We start from the raw sequence: 23,407 nt of genomic DNA on the forward strand, positions 1-23,407 counted from the left end.
CCCACGGAGATTATCGGCTTGAAGCAAGCTATGGTTATCTTGTAACTCTTAGTCAGGATATCAATAATTCTCAGATGTAAGTGTAAGAAGTAAAAGAACATGAAATAAATACTTGTTTTGCAGTAATGGAGAATAGGTTGAGGTTTTGGAGATGCTATAGCTTCTGAATCTAAGCTTTCCTATTGTCTTCTTCTTCATGCACGCAAGGCTCCTTCCATGGTAAGCTGTATGTTGGGTTTCACCGTTGTCAATGGCTACATCCCGTCCTCTCAGTGAAAATGTTCAACGCACGCTGTCACCCCACGGCTAATCATCTGTCGGTTCTCGATCATGTCGGAATAGGATCCATTGATCCTTTTGCGTCTGTCACACGCCCAACACTCGCGAGTTTGAAGCTCGTCACAGCCATCCCTTCCCAGATCCTACTCGGAATACCACAGACAAGGTTTAGACTTTCCAGATCTCAAGAATGGCCGCTAATAGTTCTAGCCTATACCACGAAGGTTCCAATCTTAGATTAGAAACCCAAGAGATACACATTCAAGCTTGATTGCATGTAGAACGGATGTGGTTGTCAGGCACGCGTTCATAGGTGAGAATGATGATGAGTGTCACAGATCATCACATTCATCAGGTTGAAGTGCGAATGAATATCTTAGAATAGAAACAAGCGTGATTGAATGGAAAACAATAGTAATTGCATTAATTCATCAGAACACAGCAGAGCTCCTCACCCCCAACCATGGGGTTTAGAGACTCATGCCGTCAAAGATACAATATGAAACGTGTAAAGTGTCATGAGGTACAAATACAATAGCAAAAGGTCCTATTTATAATGAACTAGTGACCTAGGGTTTACAGAAATAAGTAAATGACGTAAAAATCCACTTCCGGGGCCCACTTAGTGTGTGCTTGGGCTGAGCATTGAAGCATTTTCGAGTAGAGGCTTTTCTTGGAGTTAAACGCCAGCTTTTGTGCCAGTTTGGGCGTTTAACTCCAGCTTTTGTGCCAGTTTTGGCGTTAAATGCCAGAATTCTTGAGCTGACTTTGAACACCGGTTTGGGCCATCAAATCTCGGGCAAAGTATAGACTATTATATATTGCTGGAAAGCCCAGGATGTCTACTTTCCAACGCAATTAAGAGCACGCCAATTGAGCTTCTGTAGCTCCAGAAAATCCACTTTGAGTGCAGGAAGATCAGAATCCAACAGTATCTGCAGTCCTTTTTCAGCCTCTGAATCAGATTTTTGCTCAGGTCCCTCAATTTCAGCCAGAAAATACCTGAAATCACAGAAAAATACACAAACTCATAGTAAAGTCCAGAAATGTGATTTTTATTTAAAAACTAATAAAAACATAATAAAAACTAACTAAAATATACTAAAAACATACTAAAAACAATGCCCAAAAGCGTATAAATTATCCGCTCATCAGAAATCATGAAGAACAAAATCCCTAAGGACTTCAAACTTCCGGATATGACTTTGTACGACGGCACCACAGATCCCAACCATCACCTCAGCAATTTTAGAAGTAGAATGTACCTCACCGACGCCTCAGATGCAGTTCGCTGCGAAGCCTTTCCAACAACTCTCACGAAAACAGCGATCAGATGGTTCGACAACCTACCTCCAAAGTCCATCACAAGCTTTGATGACCTAGCCAAAAAGTTCCTGGCCAGATTCTCCATCCAAAAAGACAAGGCTAAACACGCCCCCAGCTTACTAGGGATCAAGCAAGGAGATCGGGAAAGTCTTCGGAACTACATGGAAAGATTCAACAAAACATGTCTAGACATACAAAGCTTGCCAACAGAGGCCGCCATCATGGGCCTCATCAATGGCCTACGTGAAGGACCTTTTATCCAATCCATATCAAAGAAGTACCCCACATCTTTGGACAAAGTGCAAGAACGAGCGGAGAAATACATCAACATGGAAGAAAATTCTCGACTGGGGGAAACCTCAAAATCCGGATTCACCTACCGGGATAAAGATAAAGAATCCAAAAAGAAAAAATATCGACAAGGAGAAAAAATTAAAAAATATCATAATTACACCCCCTTTGGGTGTCTCTTGTGGATGTGTACAAAGAAGTTTGCCACACAGAAAAAATACCCCAGCTCGACCACTCAAAGGCAAAAGAGGAGGAGGAAACCGAAACGAGTATTGCGAATACCATCGTGTCCGTGGACATTCTACCAACGAGTGCTTTGATCTAAAAAATGTCATAGAAAAGTTAGTAAGAGAAGGAAAACTAGATCGTTATTTGGCCACCCGAGACGATGAGCAAAGAAAAAGGAGAAGGGACGAGGAGGTCGGACGAACTGAACGATCACCTCATACGCCAAAAAGACATGTTCATATGATACACGGAGGATTTGCAGGAGGAGGAATCTCCAAATCATCCCACAAAAGATATCTTAAAGAGGTATATCACGTCGAAGGAAAGGAGGAAGTGTCCAACATCCCTGCAATTACGTTCACTAAAGAAGACGCATCCGGTATCATCTCAGAACATGACGATCCTATGGTCATCACCATCATACTGGCAAACGCCAATGTCCACCGCACACTAATAGACCAAGGGAGCTCCGCCGACATCTTATTCAAAACTGCCTTCGACAAGCTCGGCTTAGAAGAAAAAGAGCTTAGAGAATACCCGAACAGCTTGTTTGGACTGGGAGATACCCCAGTACAGCCACTTGGATACATCTCACTACACACAACGTTCGGGAAAGGAAACCAATCCAGAACTCTCAAAATAGACTACATCGTGGTTGACGTGAGTTCAGCCTACAACGCCCTAATAGGTCAGACAACGTTAAATCAACTCGGCGCAATAGTTTCAACTCCACATCTATGCATGAAATTCCCAACTGCAGAAGGAATAGCTACGATAAAAGCATATCAGAAGATGACGCACCGCTGTTATAACGAAAGTCTAAACCTCAGAGGCAAAGGAGAAGAATTCCATACGATCAAGGTGGAGCTCAGAGGCGAGAAGAACTCCGTCAACATCCTAAAGGTGAAATAGAAAAGGTCTAGATCGGAGACATCCCGGACAAAACAACCAATATTGGCACGACTCTAAAAGGAGACATAAAAGAAACACTCGTATAGTTTCTACAAGACAATATCAACCTCTTTGCGTGGAAGGCTGCAGACATGCCAGGCATAGACCCCGAGTTAATGTGTCATAAGCTAGCAGTCTATCCTGGATCTCGGCCAGTACAACAGAGGCATAGAAAGCTCGGACCCAAAAGGTCCCAAGCTGTGGAAGAGCAGGTACAAGCCCTACTGGAGGCAGGATTCATAAGAGAAGTCAAGTATACCCACTATGGTTAGCTAATGTCGTCTTGGTGAAAAAATCAAACAGGAAGTGGTGAATGTGCACCGACTATACAGATCTCAACAAAGCCTGCCCAAAAGATCCTTATCCGCTCCCAAGTATCGACGCTCTGGTAGATGCCTCCTCCGGATATAGATACCTCTCGTTTATGGATGCATATTTTGGATACAATCAAATCCCCATGTATCCACCAGATCAAGAAAAGACCTCGTTCTTAACACCAAAAGCAAATTATTGCTACATTGTGATGCCTTTTGGTCTCAAGAATGCGGGAGCTACTTATCAAAGGCTGATGAACAAAGTCTTTTCAGACCATATTGGAAAAATCATGGAAGTCTATGTAGACAACATGTTGATAAAGACACAAAGTAAAGAGACATTATTGTCTGACTTGGTCCAAGTCTTTGACACTATAAGGAAGCATGGCATGCGGCTCAATCCTGCAAAATGCACCTTTGCAGTAGAAGCTGACAAGTTCTTGGGTTTTATGCTCACTCAAAGAGGAATCGAGGCAAATCCGGATAAATGCAAAGCCATACTCAATATGAAGAGCCCAACCTGTGTCAAAGAAGTACAACAACTCAACGGGAGGCTGGCAGCCTTGTCCAGATTTCTAGAGGGATCAGCAATAAGATCTCTCCCCTTCTATGCTACTCTAAGGAAAGGAAAGAAGTTCGAATGGACAACGGAATGTGAGCAAGCCTTCCAAGACTTCAAAGAATTCTTGGGACGGCCACCTATCCTATCTCGGCCACGAGAAGGAGAACCACTCATATTATACCTCGCGGTAGGAAGTCGGGCAATAGCCTCAGCACTAGTCAGAGAAGACGAAAGTGGGCAACAACCCGTCTACTTCATCAGTAAAGCACTACAGGGGTCCGAGCTGAACTACCAAAAAAATAGAAAAATTTGCCTATGCACTCATACTAACATCTCGACGTCTTCGCCCGTACTTCCAAGCCCACACCATTAAGGTTAGGACCAACCAGCCCATAAAAGGGATATTGCAGAAAACAGATCTAGCAGGCAGAATCCTACAATGGGCAGTCGAGTTGTCCGAGTTCGACCTTCAATACGAAGCTCGGACAGCCATCAAATCACAATACTTAGCCGACTTCATTGCAGAATTTACAGACACCCCGGAGACTCCCATAGAATGGAATATTTACATAGACGGTTCCTCAAACAAAACGGGAAGCGGCACAAGTGTGATAATCGAAAGCAACCAAGGCACCCAAATTGAGCTTTCCCTCAAGTTCGGATTCCCTGCTTCAAACAACCAGGCGGAATATGAAGCATTACTAGCTGGTTTGAAGCTGGCTAAGGAGGTGGGAACCCAAAAGCTCGTCATCTTCAGCGACTCACAAGTAGTCACCTCTTAAATAACAGGGAGCTACCAAGCCAAGGATCCCACCATAAAAAAGTATTTGGATAAAACCAGGGAACAGCTCGGACAACTCGGGAAATATGAGATCCGCCACATACCTCGTGAACAAAACGCCCGAGCTTATGCACTCTCAAAACTAGCCAGCACCAAAACAGGGGGCAACAATAGAAGCCTCATCCAGGAAATACTACAGAACCCGTCAATATCGGAAGAAGAAAAAGTCCTAGCCATAACAGTTCAGGATCAAGGATGGATGACCCCCATAATTAACTACCTCAAAACAGAAACACTCCCCACAGATGAAAAGGAGGCAAAGAGGTTAAAAAGGGAGGCACAGTACTATACTATCATAAACAACAACCTATACAAAAAAGGGATCTCAATACCATTATTAAAATGTGTGCCGACCTCCAAAACAAGGGAAGTTTTAGAGGAAGTACACAGCGGCATTTGTGGCAATAATCTCGGAGCACAAGCTCTCACCAAAAAAGTACTCTGGGCGGGATTTTATTGGCCAACTCTACAAAAGGAAGCTACAGAATTTGTAAAGACATGTCCACCATGCCAGAAACATGCCAACTTTCACGTCGCCCCGCCAGAAAAGCTCATCAGCGTGACCTCACCTTGGCCATTTGCCAAATGGGGACTTGATCTTTTCGGACCCTTTCCCCAGGGATCGGGACAAGTTAAATTCCTCATAGTAAGGGTAGACTATTTCACAAAGTGGATCGAGGCAGAACCACTAGCCAACGCCACTGCTCAGAGAAGCCGGAAATTCCTATATAGGAACATTGTCACAAGGTTTGGGATTCCATACTCCATCACCACAGAGAATGGCACCCAGTTCACAGATGCAGGCTTCAGAAAGTTGGGTGGCCGATCTGAACATAAAACACCAGTTCACCTCCGTCGAACATCCCCAAGCCAATGGACAAGCCAAAGCGGCAAACAAAGTCATATTGGCTGGGTTAAAACAGAGATTACAAGACGCAAAAAGAGCTTGGGCCGAAGAACTCCCACAAGTCCTATGGGCATATCGAACAACGCCACATTCCACCACAAAGGAATCACCCTTCTGATTGGCATACGGAACGGAGGCAATGATTCCAATAGAGATCGAGGAAGGGTCGCTTAGAGTGATCTATTACAATGAAGAAGCCAACTCCCAACTTCAAAGGGAAGAGCTCGACCTACTTCCCGAAATCCAAGAGAGAGCTCGGATCAAGGAAGAAACACTAAAGCGACGAATGGTTTCCAGATATAATCAAAGAATAGTGCCAAGAGGTTTCGCTAAAAATGATCTTATCCTAATTCGAAATGACATCGGAACATCTCGACCCGGAGAAGGAAAGCTAGCAGCAAACTGGAAAGGACCCTACCGAGTTATAGAAGTACTCGGGAAGGGCTTCTACAGACTATCCGAACTCGACGGACGAGAGCTTCCTAGATCGTGGCACGCCTGCAACCTAAGAAGGTACTATAGCTAGAAATGATAAAAGATTTCCGCATGAGATGCACTCTTTTTCCTGAAAAGGTTTTTTAACGAGGCACCATGTTGATATCCAGAAATTATCCGATCCAAAAGGATAAAAAATATATGGGTTATATGTACATATTTTTATTTTCTTTTAAAATAAAATATATGAGATGATTCTACAAGTTTTTAAGACGCATTAATCTGAACATTCATTGTCCGATTATAAAGCAACTGATCGGCAGAAAGTGAAAGACAAATTCACTGCACGATCACGATAAAGACCAACAGAGATGAAAACACAATTCATCCAAAGGTCGACCAAACAAAGATCGAATCCGCCTTCTACAAATCGGCAAAGATGAAAACGGAATAATGCAAAAACTTATCAAAAGTGATCCGGAGAAAGGACTTGACGAGGTCTTAACGGATTGCTAAATAATAACTTAAAGACTGGCCGACGTTGAGAAGTCGGACCAAGTCAACCCAAGTTATAAGTAAATCCTGAAAAGAGGTCTGGCCAACCCTATAAAAGAGGATTACTTTAACTTAGAAGGGCCCGACATGATGAAGTCGGCCCAAAACACAAAAGTTATAAAAGTAATCCCTGAAAGAGACCTGAACAAGGTCCAAGAAAGAGGATTACAAAAATAACTTAGAAGGGCCCGACATGATGAAGTCGGCCCAAAACATAAAAGTTATAAAGGTAATCCCTGAAAGAGACCTGAACAAGGTCCAAGAAAGAGGATTACAAAAATAACTTAGAAGGGCCAGACAAGATGAAGTCGGCCCAAAACATAAAAGTTATAAAGGTAATCCCTGAAAGAGACCTAAACAAGGTCCAAGAAAGAGGATTACAAAAATAACTTAGAAGGGCCCGACATGATGAAGTCGGCCCAAAACATATAAGTTATAAAAGTAATCCCTGAAAGAGACCTGAATAAGGTCCAAGAAAGAGGGTTACAAAAATAACTTAGAAGGGCCCGACATGATGAAGTCGGCCCAAAACATATAAGTTATAAAAGTAATCCCTGAAAGAGACCTGAACAAGGTCCAAGAAAGAGGATTACAAAAATAACTTGGAAGGGCCCGACATGATGAAGTCGGCCCAAAACATAAAAGTTATAAAAGTAATCCCTGAAAGAGACCTGAACAAGGTCCAAGAAAGAGGATTACAAAGTAACTTGATACGACATAACGAAGTCGGTCCACATAAGGAAAGACCCGACATAACGAAGTCGACCCATATAAAAGTGCGAAAGCTACAATAAGCAATACTTGGCAGAGACCCCACAAAAGGTCTCAAACAAAACAGGATTTTTTACTTGTTGCCTCAAAGGGGTCAAAGCCACAAGCACAAAAGAGGTCGAACAGCAAGGCTCCAACATTCTCGAAACCCAGAAAAATGCCAAGTCAAGTGCAAATAAGCATGATATAAAAATATAAAGTTATAACAAAGCTTCAGAGGCCACCAAAATCTGCCCCAAAAGCCTGGAGGTTACTTTTGTTTTTCAAAATAAAGTTGCTAAACAAGCAACTCAGAAGTGTCAACAGTTAGCAAAACATAAATAAAGAGTTTAAAAGCCCACAAGCCGGGCAACGCACACGAACAGATAGATAATTCATTCAAACATCAGAAGGCTTCTCGGCAGTATCAGTACGGGGTGAAAGAGGGAGAGCCTGGAGAGGCACTGCATCCACTGTACCATCGTCCCTATTCAGAATTTGGCAATCAGGATCTAATTCTGGAGGAACGACCGCGGCTGGAGGAACTATAGAAGTCGACACTTTGGCATCAGGCACAGAGAGAGGACCGACATCATCATCATTCGGGTCGTCAGGGACAATCTTACCATCCCTCACCATGTTATCCAAGATGAAGAGAGTAAGGTCAAGCTCAGGAGCAAGAACTTGAACCTGCTCCTTCAAGTTGTCATAAGCAGCATTTACGCTGCCGACCAGATGACCTTGGAGCTCGGAGTAATCAACTCGGGCAGACTCCAACTCCTCTCTCAAGCGCATTACCTCCCGATAGGACGTGACGTAACTATCTTTATGCCTCAACGCAGTGTCCTCGGCCAACCTCATAGAAGCCACCAGGGCAAGAGAGCTAGCCTTCTCGTTCTTCAGATCCTTCTCCAGTTTGGCTACTTTCACCTCAAGCTCCTCCTTCAAACCCTTCATCTGATCGAACTCCTATTTAGCCTCCTCCATAAAGGCTTTGGTAGCGTGAAGGGGAAGATTTTGGGCAGTCCGATACAGGGCAGCTCCCATATACGCCATCTTGATGCTACTCCGAGTTATAAAATCTAAATGGCGAAGGAGTGAAACATCATCCATGGGGAAGGCACCATACGGACCGATCTACTGATCAACAAACTCCACCGCATCAAAGTCAGGAGCGTCAAGGTTGAAAGGCTCAATTGTTTTTTGTTTTTTGTTGGGAGGAGCACCAGAAGCAGTGACAGAAGTCTGTGGAGGCTCGGCCAGTCAAACTCGAGGAGTAGGGATTACCTTCCTTGGCCCGGGAGAACTTGGCACGGGCGGCTTCACCTGAACTTGAGAGGATCCCTCTCCTGCCACCTTGGCCGAGATATTTTGAGCAGCAGCAGCCTTCCTTGCCTTTTTGAAGGCCTTCATGGAATCATTGTTTTTTGACATCTCTGAAAATACAGAATCAACCACAGTAATGGGTTACAATCACAAATAGAGGAAGCAAAACTAAGAAGCAAGTATAGAAACAAGTCAGACAATACCCAAGGCAGTTCAAACCAAGGACGGGTCACTCAAAAACCTTTTTGTATCAAGATGGGGTGGTTCCCCCCATAAATCTTCAAGAACAATTACAAAAGCCCGCTCAACCTCGTCAAGCATCTCCCATGTATAGTGAGACACTCTCACATTCTTTTGCCATTCTAGAGGGAAAGCAGGCTCATCATTTTCATCAAGAAAAAAGGGGCGGGCCCCCTCAACAGCACGAACTCTGAAGAAATAATTCTTAAAATCTTTAAAAGACTCATCGTACATGGCAAACACTTTACGCCCCTGGGTCGACCTGAAAGAAACCCAGGAAGCTTTCTTTTTGGAAGAAGCTCCAGGCTTGGCAGAAACAAAAAGATAGAGGAAAAGAGTTTGAGAAGGTGTTATGCCTAACTCTTGGCAAAGCAGCTGAAAGATCTTGATAAAGCCCCATGAATTTGGATGAAGCTAGGATGGGGCAATGTTACACGACCACAACAAGTCGGTCTCGAAAGCAGTAAAGGGAAAAGTAACATCCAACTGGCTGAAGAAATATTCATAGGCGTAGAAAAAGGGACACTCCCCCTCGACAGAAGTAGGAAAACAAACCCTCTCGTCAGAGTCGGGCGCCACAAGTTCATAATCTCTCTCTCGAGCACCGCCACCACAAACCCTATGACGTTTCCTCAGCTCTATACAAAACTCAGCATCCACAACAGAGACACACATTAAGACAAGGGAGTCCAGCCAATCGGACATCCCCTCGGGCACTTTAGAAGACATCTCTACAATATTATTGCGAGAAGACATGGCCAAACTAGTCCTACAAACAAAGAAAAGAAGATTGGATTACTAAAAACGTCCTAAATGAAATCAGAATAACTCGGCCAACATAATCTAGTACAGTACAAGCAACAAAAGGAAACCCCAGGACCCATGCCAAAAGGATCCAGGGGCATCATTTGGAGGCAGTTAACAGGACAAGGATTTAGGAAAATAGGCATACGTCTCGACACTAGAAAAACCCTCTCTGTTCTACAACCAAAACAAAGGCCACGAGCCACAGATCAAACGCGGCCATCCAAATGAGCTACCTCCCAGACTCACCGTACCAGTTTGAAATAAAAAACGAAGGCAGATAACAACGAAATGTTCAGAAGAAGTAGCCATCGAAAATAAAACCCCAAACGAGCAAAGAAAACCAAAACAAATATCGCAGCAACAGGGAAAGCTATCAACAGGGCAAAAGCCAAGGGGCAATCTTCGATTAAATGAGCAAAGATGCAGTTTTTTCAAAAGACCAGACAGAAGCGACAGTAGAACATGCAAAGCCCTAGAAAGCCTCAACGAAAATACCAAGGATATGCGAAAAAGCGAAAAGGGAAGTAAGAGAAAACACGTTACAGCGACAAGCAAACATGAGGTCATAAAAAGATTCAAGCTTTTTTGACATGCATCCAAATATCAAAGCTTCACGACAAAACCAAAGACAAAGTAACGAAAAAGAAGAAATTGCAAATGGAACTAACCTGGAAAAAGTGGAAAGCTTCGGAAGAAGTTAGAAACAGAAGGCAAAATCCAAAATCACCGGATCACTGAATGATGCCGCAACGCAAGAAAAGACAGAAACAGAGAGCGAGAGAACGAAGGGAGAAGTTAAAAAGAAAAATGAAGAAGAGAAACCGTTTCTGATAAGCAAAAATTCAAAATAAAGGCAAGGGAAACGGGGCAATTAATACCAATTAATGAAGGTATTAAACCCTCGCACGTTCCCAAGAACAAACCGTTAATACAAAAGCGCGCGCTTTTAGAAGAAAACGTTTCGCATTCAAAAACGAAGAAATCTACAATGAAGAAGTCGACAAATGCTCGAGTTCGGCTTCACTAGAGAAAGCTCGAAGTCAAGGACTCGACCTCAAAGCAGAAGACCGAGCTCAAGCAGGGGCACTGTTCACACCCTGGGTCAAACTATCCGATCCAGGATGTTCAGTAATAAAGCGACGACCTCTTTAGGTCCGACTATTCGACCTCTTCTCAAAGAGCTCGGCCAAATCGACAGGAAAGCCCAAAGAAGGGCCCAAAATCAAGGAACACGACCCAAGTCCTAAGGCAGCCCAGGCTTACAGAGAGAAGGGCGGTTCCCTTGAAGATACGCTAACCTCAACTCAAAAGATAAATATAAGATAAGATAACTAACTTATCTTATCCAAAAAGGTCACTCTACAACCATTATAAATACACTGGAGCACCCAAGTATAACTCATACTCTAATCTACACAAAAAACCTGTTTAATACCCATGCTAACTTAAGCATCGGAGTCTCTTGTAGGTACCCCCCACCCTCTGGTGACGAAGAATCAGCTGCACAGCCAGCCCAGCAAGTCGGACGTAACAGCTCTGGCCGCCATTTACCATCCGGACACATTAGCTCTGACCAGTACAGAAGATCTCGTCCGAGATCGACCTACCGTTTCAGGTAACCCTCGGAACAGATATCCTGACTAAGAGTTACAAGATAACCATAGATTGCTTCAAGCCAACAATCTCCGTGGGATTCGACCCTTACTCACGTAAGGTATTACTTGGATGACCCAGTGCACTTGCTGGTTAGTGGTACGAGTTGTGAAAAGTGTGATTTACAATTCGTGCACCAACAATCCTCCTTAGAAAATCTCCACCACCCACTTAAACAATAAAGCGGTATTACGAATCATCGCATCTCCCACACTCAGCCCTCCTAGTTTTTTTGGTGTCTGTATCAACTTCCACTTTACAATAGCCATCCCAGGATGCCCATCATCCTTCCCCCAAAAGAATCTCCTTTACAGTGAAATTACTTTTTTTGCCACCATAGCCGGTATTTTATACAAACTCAAATAGTAAATAGGCAGACTATTAATCACTGACTTGACGAGGATCAACTTCCCTGCTTTGCTAAGCACATTTGCTTTCCACAAACTAAGTTTCTCCTCTACTTTATCTATTACTGGCTTCCATGTTTTAACTAGCCTTGGGTTTGCTCCTAGCTCAATGCCTAGATACTTCACTGGTAGACTCGCCGTCTGGCACCCTAATAAATGACACATTCGACCAACCTACTCCTGACTATGATTCACCGGTATCAAACTATACTTGTCAAAGTTAATACTCAATCCAGACATCACTTCAAAGCATCTCAACAGCCTCTTGTAATTTCTGACTATTTCCTTCTCCGACCGACAGAATAATATAGTGTCATCAGCAAATTGAAGATGTGATAGCTCTATATTATTCTTGCCGACTAAGAGAGGGGCTATTCTCCTATTCGTTACCACCTCCCCAATCATCCTGTTCAAAACGTCTACAACTAGAACGAATAGAAAAGGTGATAACGGGTCACCTTGCCAAAGCCCTCTTTCCATCTTAAAAGGTTTTGATGGTGTCCCGTTAACCATTATGGAGATAGATGCTGATCTAATGCATTCTGTGATCCATGTCCTCCATCTTGTACTGAATCCCATCTTTTCTAGCACCATATCAACAAAGTTCCAGTTGACTCTGTCATAGGCTTTTTGGAAGTCCAATTTGATGATTGTTGATGTCTTCTTCTTTAGTTTTAGCCACTGTACAATCTCACATGCTATTAGCGCTCCATCATGTATCATTCTTCCTTTGACAAATACAGTCTGTGATTCCCCAACTAACCTTGGCATTACAATCCTCATCCTTCTTGTCAACACTTTTGATATGACCTTGTAGACGCACCCAACCATATTGATTGGTCTAAGATCCTTTATCTCCTTTACTCCCACAAACTTTGGAGCCAGTGCTACCCAAGTAACATTGGAATCTGTTGGTAACCTTGCCGTCTCAAAGAAACTCATCACATCTTTAGTAAGTTCCACTCCAATATCCTCACAACACCTTTTTATAAAGTTCATGTTATAACCATCGTCCCCCAAAGCCTTAGATGATTCGCATTCTCAGACTGCATCCTTTATTTCCTCCTCCGACGGTAACACCTCTAGTGCTTGAGCTTCCTCCAACTCCAACCGATTTACTAGGCCATCCCGAAAGCTGATGTTTGGCAAGGCTTCCTGGTGATATAGGTTTCTGTAGAAGTCTCTAATGGCGACCTTAATTCTTGCATGATTCCTTACTAACCTTCCATTAATCACTAATGAGTCAATCATGTTGTTCCTTCTTCTGCCCGATGCAATATTATGGAAGTATCTAGTGTTCCTGTCTATCTCGTCGGCATGCCTAGACCTAAACATTTGCTTCCAGTGTATATCTTGTCTCGTATACCATACCTCACAATATCGTACCAGTGCCTTCCTTCTTGCTTCTATTGTACCGTCATGAACATCGTTGCTAACCATATCATCCACTTTCTTGATCTCGTCCTCAAACTTTTGTATCTTTTCAGGTATGTCCCTAAAGTACTGCTTGTGCCATTTGCTCAAAGGTTTTGACAATGCTTTCAGTTTCTCTTAAAACTGCATATCACCCAACCCCCTCCATTCTTCCTTCACCATCCTTAGGAAGCCTTCATATGTGAACCACGAGTCTAAATTGTGGAATGGTCTTGGGCCCTGAACAATTCTTCTGTCTTCCACTATCAAAGGACAGTGATCTGATAAGCCTCTCGATCCTCCTTTAAGACAAGTGTCCGGGAGCGCATCAAACCACTCCAAGTTAAGCAGACTTCTGTCAATACGACTGCAGGGCTGACCTCTAAACCATGTATACTTGCGATCATTCAGCGCCAAGTCGACTAACTCCATATCGTTAATCCAATTTCTGAATTCTTCAGCAAAAGTTGGCAAGCTGGTTGCCCCTTTTCTTTCCTCTATGTGCACAATTTCATTGAAATCTCCCATATAACAATATGGAATTTGACACAAACCTGCGATATAGCTTAATTCCTCCCACATTAAGAGCTTTTTGTTTCGCACATGCAGCCCATATACCAGACAAATAGCACAGTGAAAGTTATCTTTAGTCACCACTCCTTCTACACATAACCACCTATCTCCTTTATAGGAATTCAACAATCTAAATACAGATTCATCCCAAATTAACAGGAGACCTCCTGAGGCACCAACAGAATTAACACACTCCCGGTTAGCGCTATTATTTCCCCAAATCCTAGCTACATCATATATATTCACTATCTCTTTTTTTGTTTCTATCAAACCCAACATATCTAGCCTGAACTTATTTTTGAAGTTTTTCTATCATATTCAATTTCGCTACACCTCCCAACCCCCTAACATTCCAAGAGCTTAAAATCATTTGTAAATTTTATTACACACCTGTTTGCGTGTTTTAGGCCGACTTCTTCTGATTTTCTCTTTTTGCTTCGACAGTCTTTGTTTCAAAGCTATAGCTTCATTTTTCTCCTGGAGGATTGCCATGATGTCCTCCTCATCACTGCATGGTACTGCTCTTGATTCTACCGCCAGTTTCCAAGCCTCTTTATTGTCTGCCAACTCCTCTTCCCAATTTCGACTTTGATTGTCTCTGTAGATCGTTGACCCTTTAATCTCTGAAAATACTTAACACACATATCAAAGCATTGAATGGTAATAATAGAGAATTAAAATTAGTGAATTTAAGATCAAAGAAACATGTATTCAATCATAGCACAAAATCAGGAAGAAAAACGTAAAACATGCGATTAGTATGAATAAGTGGATAAAGAGTTGATAAAAACCACTCAATTGAGCACAAGATAAACCATGAAATAGTGGTTTATCACCCTTCGTGCATAGCTTCATGTTCATTTTCTTCCCCGTCTCCAGATCCTTCCCCCAACTCCACTAACGACATCTCCCCTGTCTTTGATATCTCACAAATTAGATCGCCAGACACCTGCCCATCCTCTTGAACGTTAGTGTTTTCTATTTCAGCTATACCTTCATATTGTCTCTGTACTCCTCCAATCGGCTCTCTCCCTCTCAACTCGTTCTGTTTCAGATTCATCCTTTTTTGATTAGTTGCTTGATTAACAGATAGCCCATTTTCCTCATCGTGTTCGTGTTCCTCACGGCCACTTCTTTGGCTCGCTGCTTCGGTACGCCGCTCCTCCTCTTCAGCACCGGCTAATCGACCAACACGGTGCTGTTCCCTGGCAGTTCCGTGCGCCACACAACAGTCACCCAGCAGCAAAGCACTCCCGCCCAAGACTCCCTCATCTGCTTCCTATGGCTTCGTGCACCTTGGAAGGAGTGCTCTGGAGTAGGCACTGCACAGCCATTCAGCCGGACCACCTGCTCTGCCAGGCGACCCCCACTTCAGCCGAACTCTCCACTGCCGTGTGCCGCGCATCCTCGTCGACACCATCCGACCGCCCAATGCTCTGCGTTACTCTGCTACGATCATGCGCCACGCAATAATCACCGGGGAGTAAGTCGCTCCCGCCAAGGACTCCCTTGTCCTCCCCCCATTGGCTTCGTGCATCGTAGAGTGAACGCGTTAGGGTAGGAGCCCAGCCAATCAGCTGGGTCGTCTGATCCGCCCATCCAACCCTACCCGCTTGAGCCCGCCCCAGTCCATCAACATACCGTTGGGCCTTGCTGTTCTTTTGTGTTCCCTCCTTCTGTTTCAAATAATTGGGATTTTTTGGCACCAGCCCAATGAGTCCCCTTCCATAAGCCTTTGGATACTCTTTGCATATCTCCTCATAATTACATGATAAAGTGCAATCAGAATCTTCCTCCTGCTGAGCTCCAATTGCCAAATTATTCTCCTTTTTCCTTAAATAATGTAACATCTTCACAAGTATAACGGCAGTTTAAAATTTGAAAATTCCATTCATTCAACTCAGACAGTAAAATTCCAATTTTGCCCTTGTGTTGTTCCTCGTCCAATTCTTCCTCTGCCATAATCTCCCCCATCGGATCCCAACCGGCCACCTTCGACTCAGCGCCACTACTAGCTTCATCCCTTATGCCAGCGTTCTGCATATCTGTTCTGATCACTGTGTGTTCATCTACTTGGTCAACCTTTTCCTCCGAAAAACATTCTTCTCAATACACTTCTCCACCTACGTCTTTCACAAGGACGTCAAATCCGGTCATACCAACGGTGACATGAATCACTCATTGATCATATCGAACACACATGTATCGATCAGCACACGGCCAGCGCTAAATGAGCTACATGTTTTTGTTAAATTGTCACACTTTACCACCTCTCCCCATTGATCTCTTATTTTGGTAAAAGTCTCCGTTGACCAGGCATGTATTGGTACTCCATAGCACTCTAACCATATCCTTTTTATCTCACTTCTCTCACTCTCATCCCATCTCCATGCCATATGGAAAAATTTTAATAGCTCATTCATTCTAAAAGTGTACGCTTCCTTCGCACTGGATATGGTGTCAAACGTTAGCATTGCTTTGTATGCGCCCAATTCCCTTACATGCGTTACACACTGTCATTCATTATGAATCCTTTGACGGAGCGCCTCGAAGTTGATCATCTTTTTTGTGCCTCCAACAATACTCCTTTGTAACCATATGATATTATCTTTTGCAACTGGAATATTTATGTTCTTGGTCCATCCCTTCTTTTTTGGATCTTTAGCATTCTCATCTGTCGGGGCCTTTTCTACCTTCTCTTCCACTTTTCTTGAATCCTTATATTGTTGTGAGCTTTCTTCTTCACCTTGTCTTGTGGATCTCTGCACTTCTTTACCTTTAGCGACCTTCGGTTCAGGTTTTTTCCTATACTTTGCTTCTGCTACAAAAAATTTTTTCCTCTCACCACCATATGGTTCATTTATGCAATCGCCCTCAAAGCTCCCCCCTTTGTAGTGTATCACACAAAAGCAAACAGATAAATATGCCCATTCTTGTTCTTCTGTGACAAGTAGATGTCAATGATCCTTCACGTCCAGTTGAACAGGCTGAAGAGTTTCCGTTTTGATATATCAGCCGGAAGATTGTCGACAAAGATGGAGAAAGCATCATGCTCCAATCTTTGATACTCTTCCTTGTTCCAAATCCTAGGATCCTTCCCGTGTTTGATGGTTTACCTATTGCTACCCCTCCCATTGTTTCCTCACCCAGTGTTTTCCCACCTCTCTCTTTCTTCCATTCTCTCATCTATCTACTGGAGAAATTACCACTCGTAAAATGACAATAATTCGAATTTGGGACTTGAAAAAAAAAGTGAAAAAGTCATGATGGAATTGGATGCCGATGGACAAGGTTGAGATAATGGCTCAAACCTATTTGTGAGATTTTTTGGTCAAGTAGCTCATCGATTAAAGATTTGTCCCATATCAATCAAAAGATGGGATGAGATACAAGAAGGTAACACAAAAATGCAGTGTGAATTTATTGAAGTAAGTAGCTTCACTTTAATGTCTCATTTTTCTTGATTTATTGTCATTGAATGATATATTTTAATTGTTAATTATTTTAAGAAAACTTTTGAGTTTGATTATGCTGCTGGCGTCAAATGGGCTCTAAGGACCTTAGGTGATGGATACAAGGCCCATCAGTATAATTTACGAGGTCAATACTTCTATCCTAACAAGTGAAAGCAAGAAATTCTAGATGCAAATATGTTAAACATAAGACTTGAATGGACAGCTTTTATGAATCATTATATGGATCTTAAAACAAAGGTAATTGCTTATTTTATGCTTTTTGTATTTTCCTACTAAATATTGACTTTTCTTATCCTGTAACATTTTTTTCCTGATAAAATCTTTGAAAATCATAGAAACAATATTTACAAAACGCCAGAAACCATGAGAAGCTTATAATTTCACATGCTAGTGGAATCAAAAACAAGGCTAAGAGAGCAAATTAGATGATAACATACTTTTTTTATTTATATTATGTTACATACTCTTTTACTATTATTATAAAACAAGAATGTACATAGATTTTGTGATTACCTTTTACCTTTATTTATTGTATTAGGAGAAAAATTAGAAAGGCCTGTATGTCGAAGTGAGGTTATTTTATTAACTTTGCTAAAGAAGAATGGGAGTTATGTAAGCAGAGAAGGAAAAAATTGTGGCTAAAAAATCTGGCTAAAAAATCTGGCCTACCTTATTTTTTCCACGAGTAAAGCGTGACAAAAAGAAAAATTTTGTTGTGCATCGTTTCATTTTGCCATGGAATAGAGCGTGCCCAAATGTGAAAAATTTATGGCTAATAAAAGGTCTCCACGAGTGTAAAAATTGTGGTTAACTGAGCAAACACCGTGGCTAATAAAAAACAGATCGCCCTCTTTAGCCACAAATATTCATTCGTGGCAAAAGCATCATCGCCATAGTTATTTTCGAGTTCAACCACTGTTTTTTTTGTGGCTAAACCCTTGTTTCTTGTGTGCTTGTGTCATTTACGTTTAACTTAAGAGAAATACTAGAGGGCCATCAAAATTTATTGTGTTTGTCCATCAATTAGCTATCAATGTTTAAAAGTATGGGATAAAGTATATTATTGGATTATTAGACTAAAGGAACTAGACTAAAGGAATTGAGTTGATAGCTAAGTGATAGTTAAAAACAATAAATTCTGATGACTCCCTAACATTTTTCTTAACTTAATAAAGGCTTGTTAATTTTTGTTTTTAATTCAATAAGGAAAAGCATAAGCTTGATGAGATCAACACTACAAGATTCTTGTTAATTTATGGCGTTTTTTTTTTCAGATTATGGATATTTTAAACCCCCACAAAATGGGTTGTGGCAATTTTTAAAACCCCCAAAATTTGAGGCGCCACGAGTTTATTTGTGACAATTCTATAAAACTTCTAGGACAACATTTGGTGTTGGTTTGTTGTCTGTTAGTGGGGGTTTTGAACTAATTTTTGTGATTGTATTTTTACCATTTTGTGACAGTTTGAAATCTCCACAAACTGAATTTTTCAATTAAAAATATTGGTTATTTATATGGGTTTCAAACACCCCACAAACTTGTTAATATTAAATAGTTGCTAATATTAAATAGTTAACTACTTTTGTAAGAGTATCAACATATTATTAGGTAACATGATAATGAATTTAAATAATAATAATAGACACATTATAATATTTTACAAGAATACGTTAACTAAAATTTTTTAGAAACACATGAAATTGAATCAAGCTAGCAATGCAAAAGAAAAATAATTAACTATTTATGTGCAAGAAAATAATTACAGTTGTGGTCAACTAGCGCGTTGGAAGCCAAAAAGCAACTGGTTCTTGTCATTCCTATTAAAGAAAATAGGCTCAAGTTAAAGACATCAATATATCTCACCTAAGAGTGGATTGAATGGTTTGCAAGTCCTGCCATTAGTGTAAGCATACCCTGAAACCGCAAATGCAGCCATACGTATCATCCTCATGACATTGTTACCCTGTATACCATGTACAATGGTAGTAAGAATCAGTCATGAGTATATTTTATAGATGAATATTTTTACCAAGTTGTTCTTTGATGGGTATTATCTTCTTTCTTTCTGCTTAGTTATACAATCTTGAAAAATTAATATATAATGTAAGAGTGTCACTTTAAACCCAAAAAAGAAACTTATTTTGTAGATGTGAGGTCACTAGGAATATCTTTAGCCATGCTATTAAGATGAACAATGTTCAAACAATTATACCTGGGAATATGGGCATAAAACCAATCTCTCTTATAGTCACTGACACCAACTGTGTAAACCAAATCTGATTCCAGATACAATTCTATATACCTTTCCCATAATCCGTACTATCTGAACCTACAAGTTGAGAGAAAAAAAAAAGAAAGATCAAAGAATATATCCGTTTAAAATTTGAAGAAACATCTTACACTAAGCACACCCTAAAAGGGAAAATTTAGAGTTTCAAAATTTTCGTATTAAAACAGACAAAAAAGAAAACTTAACCAACTAATTTAGAAAGGGAACATAAGAGGCTAATCTTTCAGGATGGTTGATAAAAAGCTTATTAATACAATCTGGCTTGGGATTAGGAACATAAAATTCTGTAGCAGTTCGATCAGGAATACCTATTTCCCACAATGTTGGACCAACCCTTAGCAATAAATTAGAACTTATGCAGTAATTCTAATGAGCATACATTTTTGGCAAGATGATAAAATATTTCAAGTTTCACTAAGCGATAGAACCTGGGGTTATATATCTTCATCAAATCATTGAATTTGTAGTTCCGGATAAAACCAAGAACCCAGACATAAAGGTTATAGTCACCAACACGTATGTTCCTATTTGTAAAAAATCCATTCTTAGATGCTCTGGTCCAGAATTGATAGCGTTGGTAGGATGAACTTTTAAATAAGTATATGTCAATATTATTGTTTCTCATAAGCATTAAAATTTATTCGAATAGAAAGAAGTTACACCTCATTCGAAAATATTAATTAGTTGTTTCGAACTACTCAATCAAAGTAACAAATCTTTATATCAAAGAGACTCCTAATTTCATCTTAGCCTTTATCATAGAGCAACATTTGTTCAAAGTCAATATGGAACACCACAGAGAATATTTAAGAAAATTTCAACAACCCCACTATCATTCCAATATTATTTTCCAAAATAATAATAAAAATAAGAAGAACAAAAATTGACAATTACGCATGAAGAGAAATGTGCATTGTTCAGGTGCTCATGTCTAAATTAGGCTTATAAATACCGCATGTGTATTTTTGTTGTTTTATTTATTTAAGCTTTCAATAAGTGCAAAGGAAAAACACCTTGCATTCGCTTCGCAATGACCCGGCATCTCCTGGTGGAGCTAGACCAACATAAGCACCATTTGTAGATATCAAGTCTGTGCTGATATATTTGGACATTATAGTTAGAATAGCTCAATCAACTTTCCATATATGAGACAATGAACAATAAAAGATTTCTCTAGATACGAAAAGTTGTTTATTAAGATAGCATAATAGTTAAGAAATAAATTGGAAGTATTTTTGTGCCAATATGAAAACACATGGAATGAGAAGCACAATCTTACATGTGTTTTCTAAGCTTGAAAGTGATCCTTGTTTCACTGATATCAAAGTCTGGCCATCCACTTATGTGCTCATAAATTCCATAAGAGTAGAAGCCTGATGAAACTCGGAGCAGTATGAATTTGAAATTGATCACCCACAGTAATTAATCTTGAACTTAGGATTTCAAGAAGGTAATGGATAATAAGCAAAATCTTAAGCAATGACCTTTTGTCAATGTTTAAGGGGACAAACTTTCCCTCAAGAGAAGGATCCCACGTTCTTGTAAACAAAACTTCAACTTGTTCATCATTTTTAACTATAACTCTGAAAATCATTCCTTGAATTCTGGAGCATAACATCATCAGTTCACATTTGTTTCAAATATTATCATTATAGGAAATGATTGAACACATAAGATTGAAGAAAGAAACACACAGCAAAACAAAGGGGTTAGGGAAATTGTATATATTTCTACTCAGGTGCGACATAAAAGCCACTCCCATTTTAGTTGTGAAATCTAATAAGTAGTCGCATTTGAATATAGCTTTATTGAGAATTGACTTGGTAACATAATATCAAACACTAACACCATGCAGTTACAAAGAAGGTACTGTTGCCATACACATCAAAGGTTCCTTTGATTTCGGGTGCACCCCAAATAAGATCCCAATACCTAAAAATCTAATTTGAAACAAAATTAGTTCCCAATTTGAAAAAGGTCACACTTACTTGAATTTCAACAAGGTCATCAAGTAAATTTGGAATGCTCTCTCTATAAAGCGAATCAAATTCACCAACACATATATTAGTCCTATACAACAACACACCCTAACTTAAAATAACAATTAATCATGATAATATGACATATCTAACAAATTCAAAGCAATACCTCTACAATAGTGTCTGAACCAAATTTCTTCCTCCACTTGAGCATGTTACCACACATTAGCTTTGTTTTCTCGATACCAAATTTCCTTGACCTAAGGAATCTATATGAAAAAAAAATATAGAGTGAGCAACATAAGTAACATAGCAAGATTTTTTAGAAGAAAAAAAGGAAAAGGAAAAACCTAAGCATCATGTGATAATCATCTTCATTCAGCAGAGGAGGTGCAGTTTATGTAATCATAGACATAGCCAATTTGAGAGTTAACAAACACCTCATACAACATAGTTGTTTCTAAATAAAATTAATTTATCAGAATTTCAAATATATACATTAGTATCAAAATAAAAGAGTGTCACAAAATCAAAATTCAAAAATTAGCAAATCAATTTATTAGGATTTCAATCAAGAGAATAAACAATTCATCAAACACTTGGAGTCTTGAGAATTTGAAACAATGTTATCCATTAAGAGATAATAAAACTCATCGAATGTTATATCACATATCAAAGCGAATATGCGAATGAAAAACAAAAAAAGCGAATAAAAAGGAAAAATAGAAGGAGAACCGAAAACTAAGAATGAATGAAAAGAAGAGTGTACAGAAGGGATAGAATGCCGATCGAGAATACGAGCGTCATTGGCGGAGGAGAGTTGACTGAAGAAGCACTTTCTCTTTATCTCAAAGGCTTGGGCGTTGCGATTAGATCTGGAAACGTGTTGATGAAGGAGGCGCCTTAGCTCGATCTCAATAGCTTTATGGCACAAGCAGAAAGGAGATGAACTCTAGCGGCAGCGATGGCGGCAATGGCAGCAGAGGCAGCGACGGAGATGGTGGTAGAGATGTCTATCACGTGCTTAGGGTTTCGGTTAGCTCTCACTCTTCGGTTCTCTTTCTTCGAGTGTTTTATTGGATTTTGAAGGAGTTTTAATTATGTGGTAATTATAACAATGGAGTTTTATTGTTAGTTTGTGGGAGTTTATCAAAATGTCACATATACAATATTGCGAAAGTTTTTAAAAATTCCTCTTAAAACATACCCACAAATATATATAAATCTTGTAGTGCAATGATGATTCAATAAGAGTTACATTATTGTTAATATTTAATAATCGATGAAATCACAGGTTATTAATACTTTTTATTATTTTTCGTTCTGTCATAGAATGATAGTATCAATTAAAAAGCAATGGGTGATAATAATGTTTTTGTGGATAATCATTTGACTGTTAAGCCTCCTAATTCTAATAATAGTCCATCATAAGCTTTTTTCAATATATCGTAAAAAAATAGATCCAATTTGAGAATATATTGCTTTTGTAAGAATTGGAGTTTTTCACGTAAGACCGTTTTAATAAAATAATAAATTTTTTTAGTGCCCAAAATAGATTCAAAATTTAGAAGTTTTAATTTGAAAATATAAAGGTGAAATTTTATTTCAATGAATTTTTCTAAGTTGAAAAATGTATCTTTTGCGAAAGATTTTTGTAAAAATGTATATCGGTGCTTAAGTCGGCAGTACTAGCTCTACTATGTCTGGTACCGTGTTTTAATAAATATAAAATTTTGAATATTGGGTTTATTATTTTAAAAGAACAAAAAATAATTTAGAATTGAAAACCGGATGCTAATTTTA

The 23,407-nt window shown here is 40.1% G+C and overlaps 1 protein-coding gene and 1 long non-coding RNA gene across 9 annotated transcripts; both read right to left on the reverse strand.

Annotated features, from left to right (window-relative positions):
• Positions 1–676: 676 nt before the first annotated feature.
• LOC140178272 (uncharacterized) lies at positions 677–15,666 on the reverse strand. 2 transcript variants are annotated; one of them, XR_011870796.1, is made up of 2 exons: positions 14,249–15,666; positions 677–1,281 (listed from the first exon to the last, which is right to left on the reverse strand). XR_011870796.1 is itself a non-coding variant. In XM_072213874.1 (2 exons), the coding sequence occupies exon 2, from the start codon at positions 8,394–8,396 to the stop codon at positions 7,839–7,841; it is 558 nt and encodes a 185-aa protein (XP_072069975.1). In that variant the 5' UTR covers positions 8,397–8,875; positions 14,249–15,381; the 3' UTR covers positions 7,620–7,838. The 2 variants fall into 2 exon arrangements, 1 of the variants encoding a protein (XP_072069975.1); XM_072213874.1 differs by lacking the exon at positions 677–1,281 and adding an exon at positions 7,620–8,875 and having other exon boundaries at positions 14,249–15,381.
• Positions 15,667–18,936: 3,270 nt separating this feature from the next.
• On the reverse strand, positions 18,937–22,742 carry LOC140178830 (uncharacterized). 7 transcript variants are annotated; one of them, XR_011871770.1, is made up of 6 exons: positions 22,374–22,738; positions 21,774–21,873; positions 21,110–21,229; positions 20,905–20,998; positions 19,548–20,715; positions 18,937–19,298 (listed from the first exon to the last, which is right to left on the reverse strand). It is a non-coding gene; the product is annotated as an uncharacterized lncRNA (long non-coding RNA). The 7 variants fall into 7 exon arrangements; XR_011871766.1 differs by having other exon boundaries at positions 19,548–20,720; positions 22,374–22,737; XR_011871769.1 differs by having other exon boundaries at positions 19,548–19,664; positions 20,639–20,715; positions 20,905–21,229; positions 22,374–22,734.
• Positions 22,743–23,407: the final 665 nt, after the last annotated feature.

Source organism: Arachis hypogaea, chromosome 14, assembly GCF_003086295.3.
Source record: "Arachis hypogaea cultivar Tifrunner chromosome 14, arahy.Tifrunner.gnm2.J5K5, whole genome shotgun sequence".
NCBI lineage: Eukaryota > Viridiplantae > Streptophyta > Magnoliopsida > Fabales > Fabaceae > Arachis > Arachis hypogaea.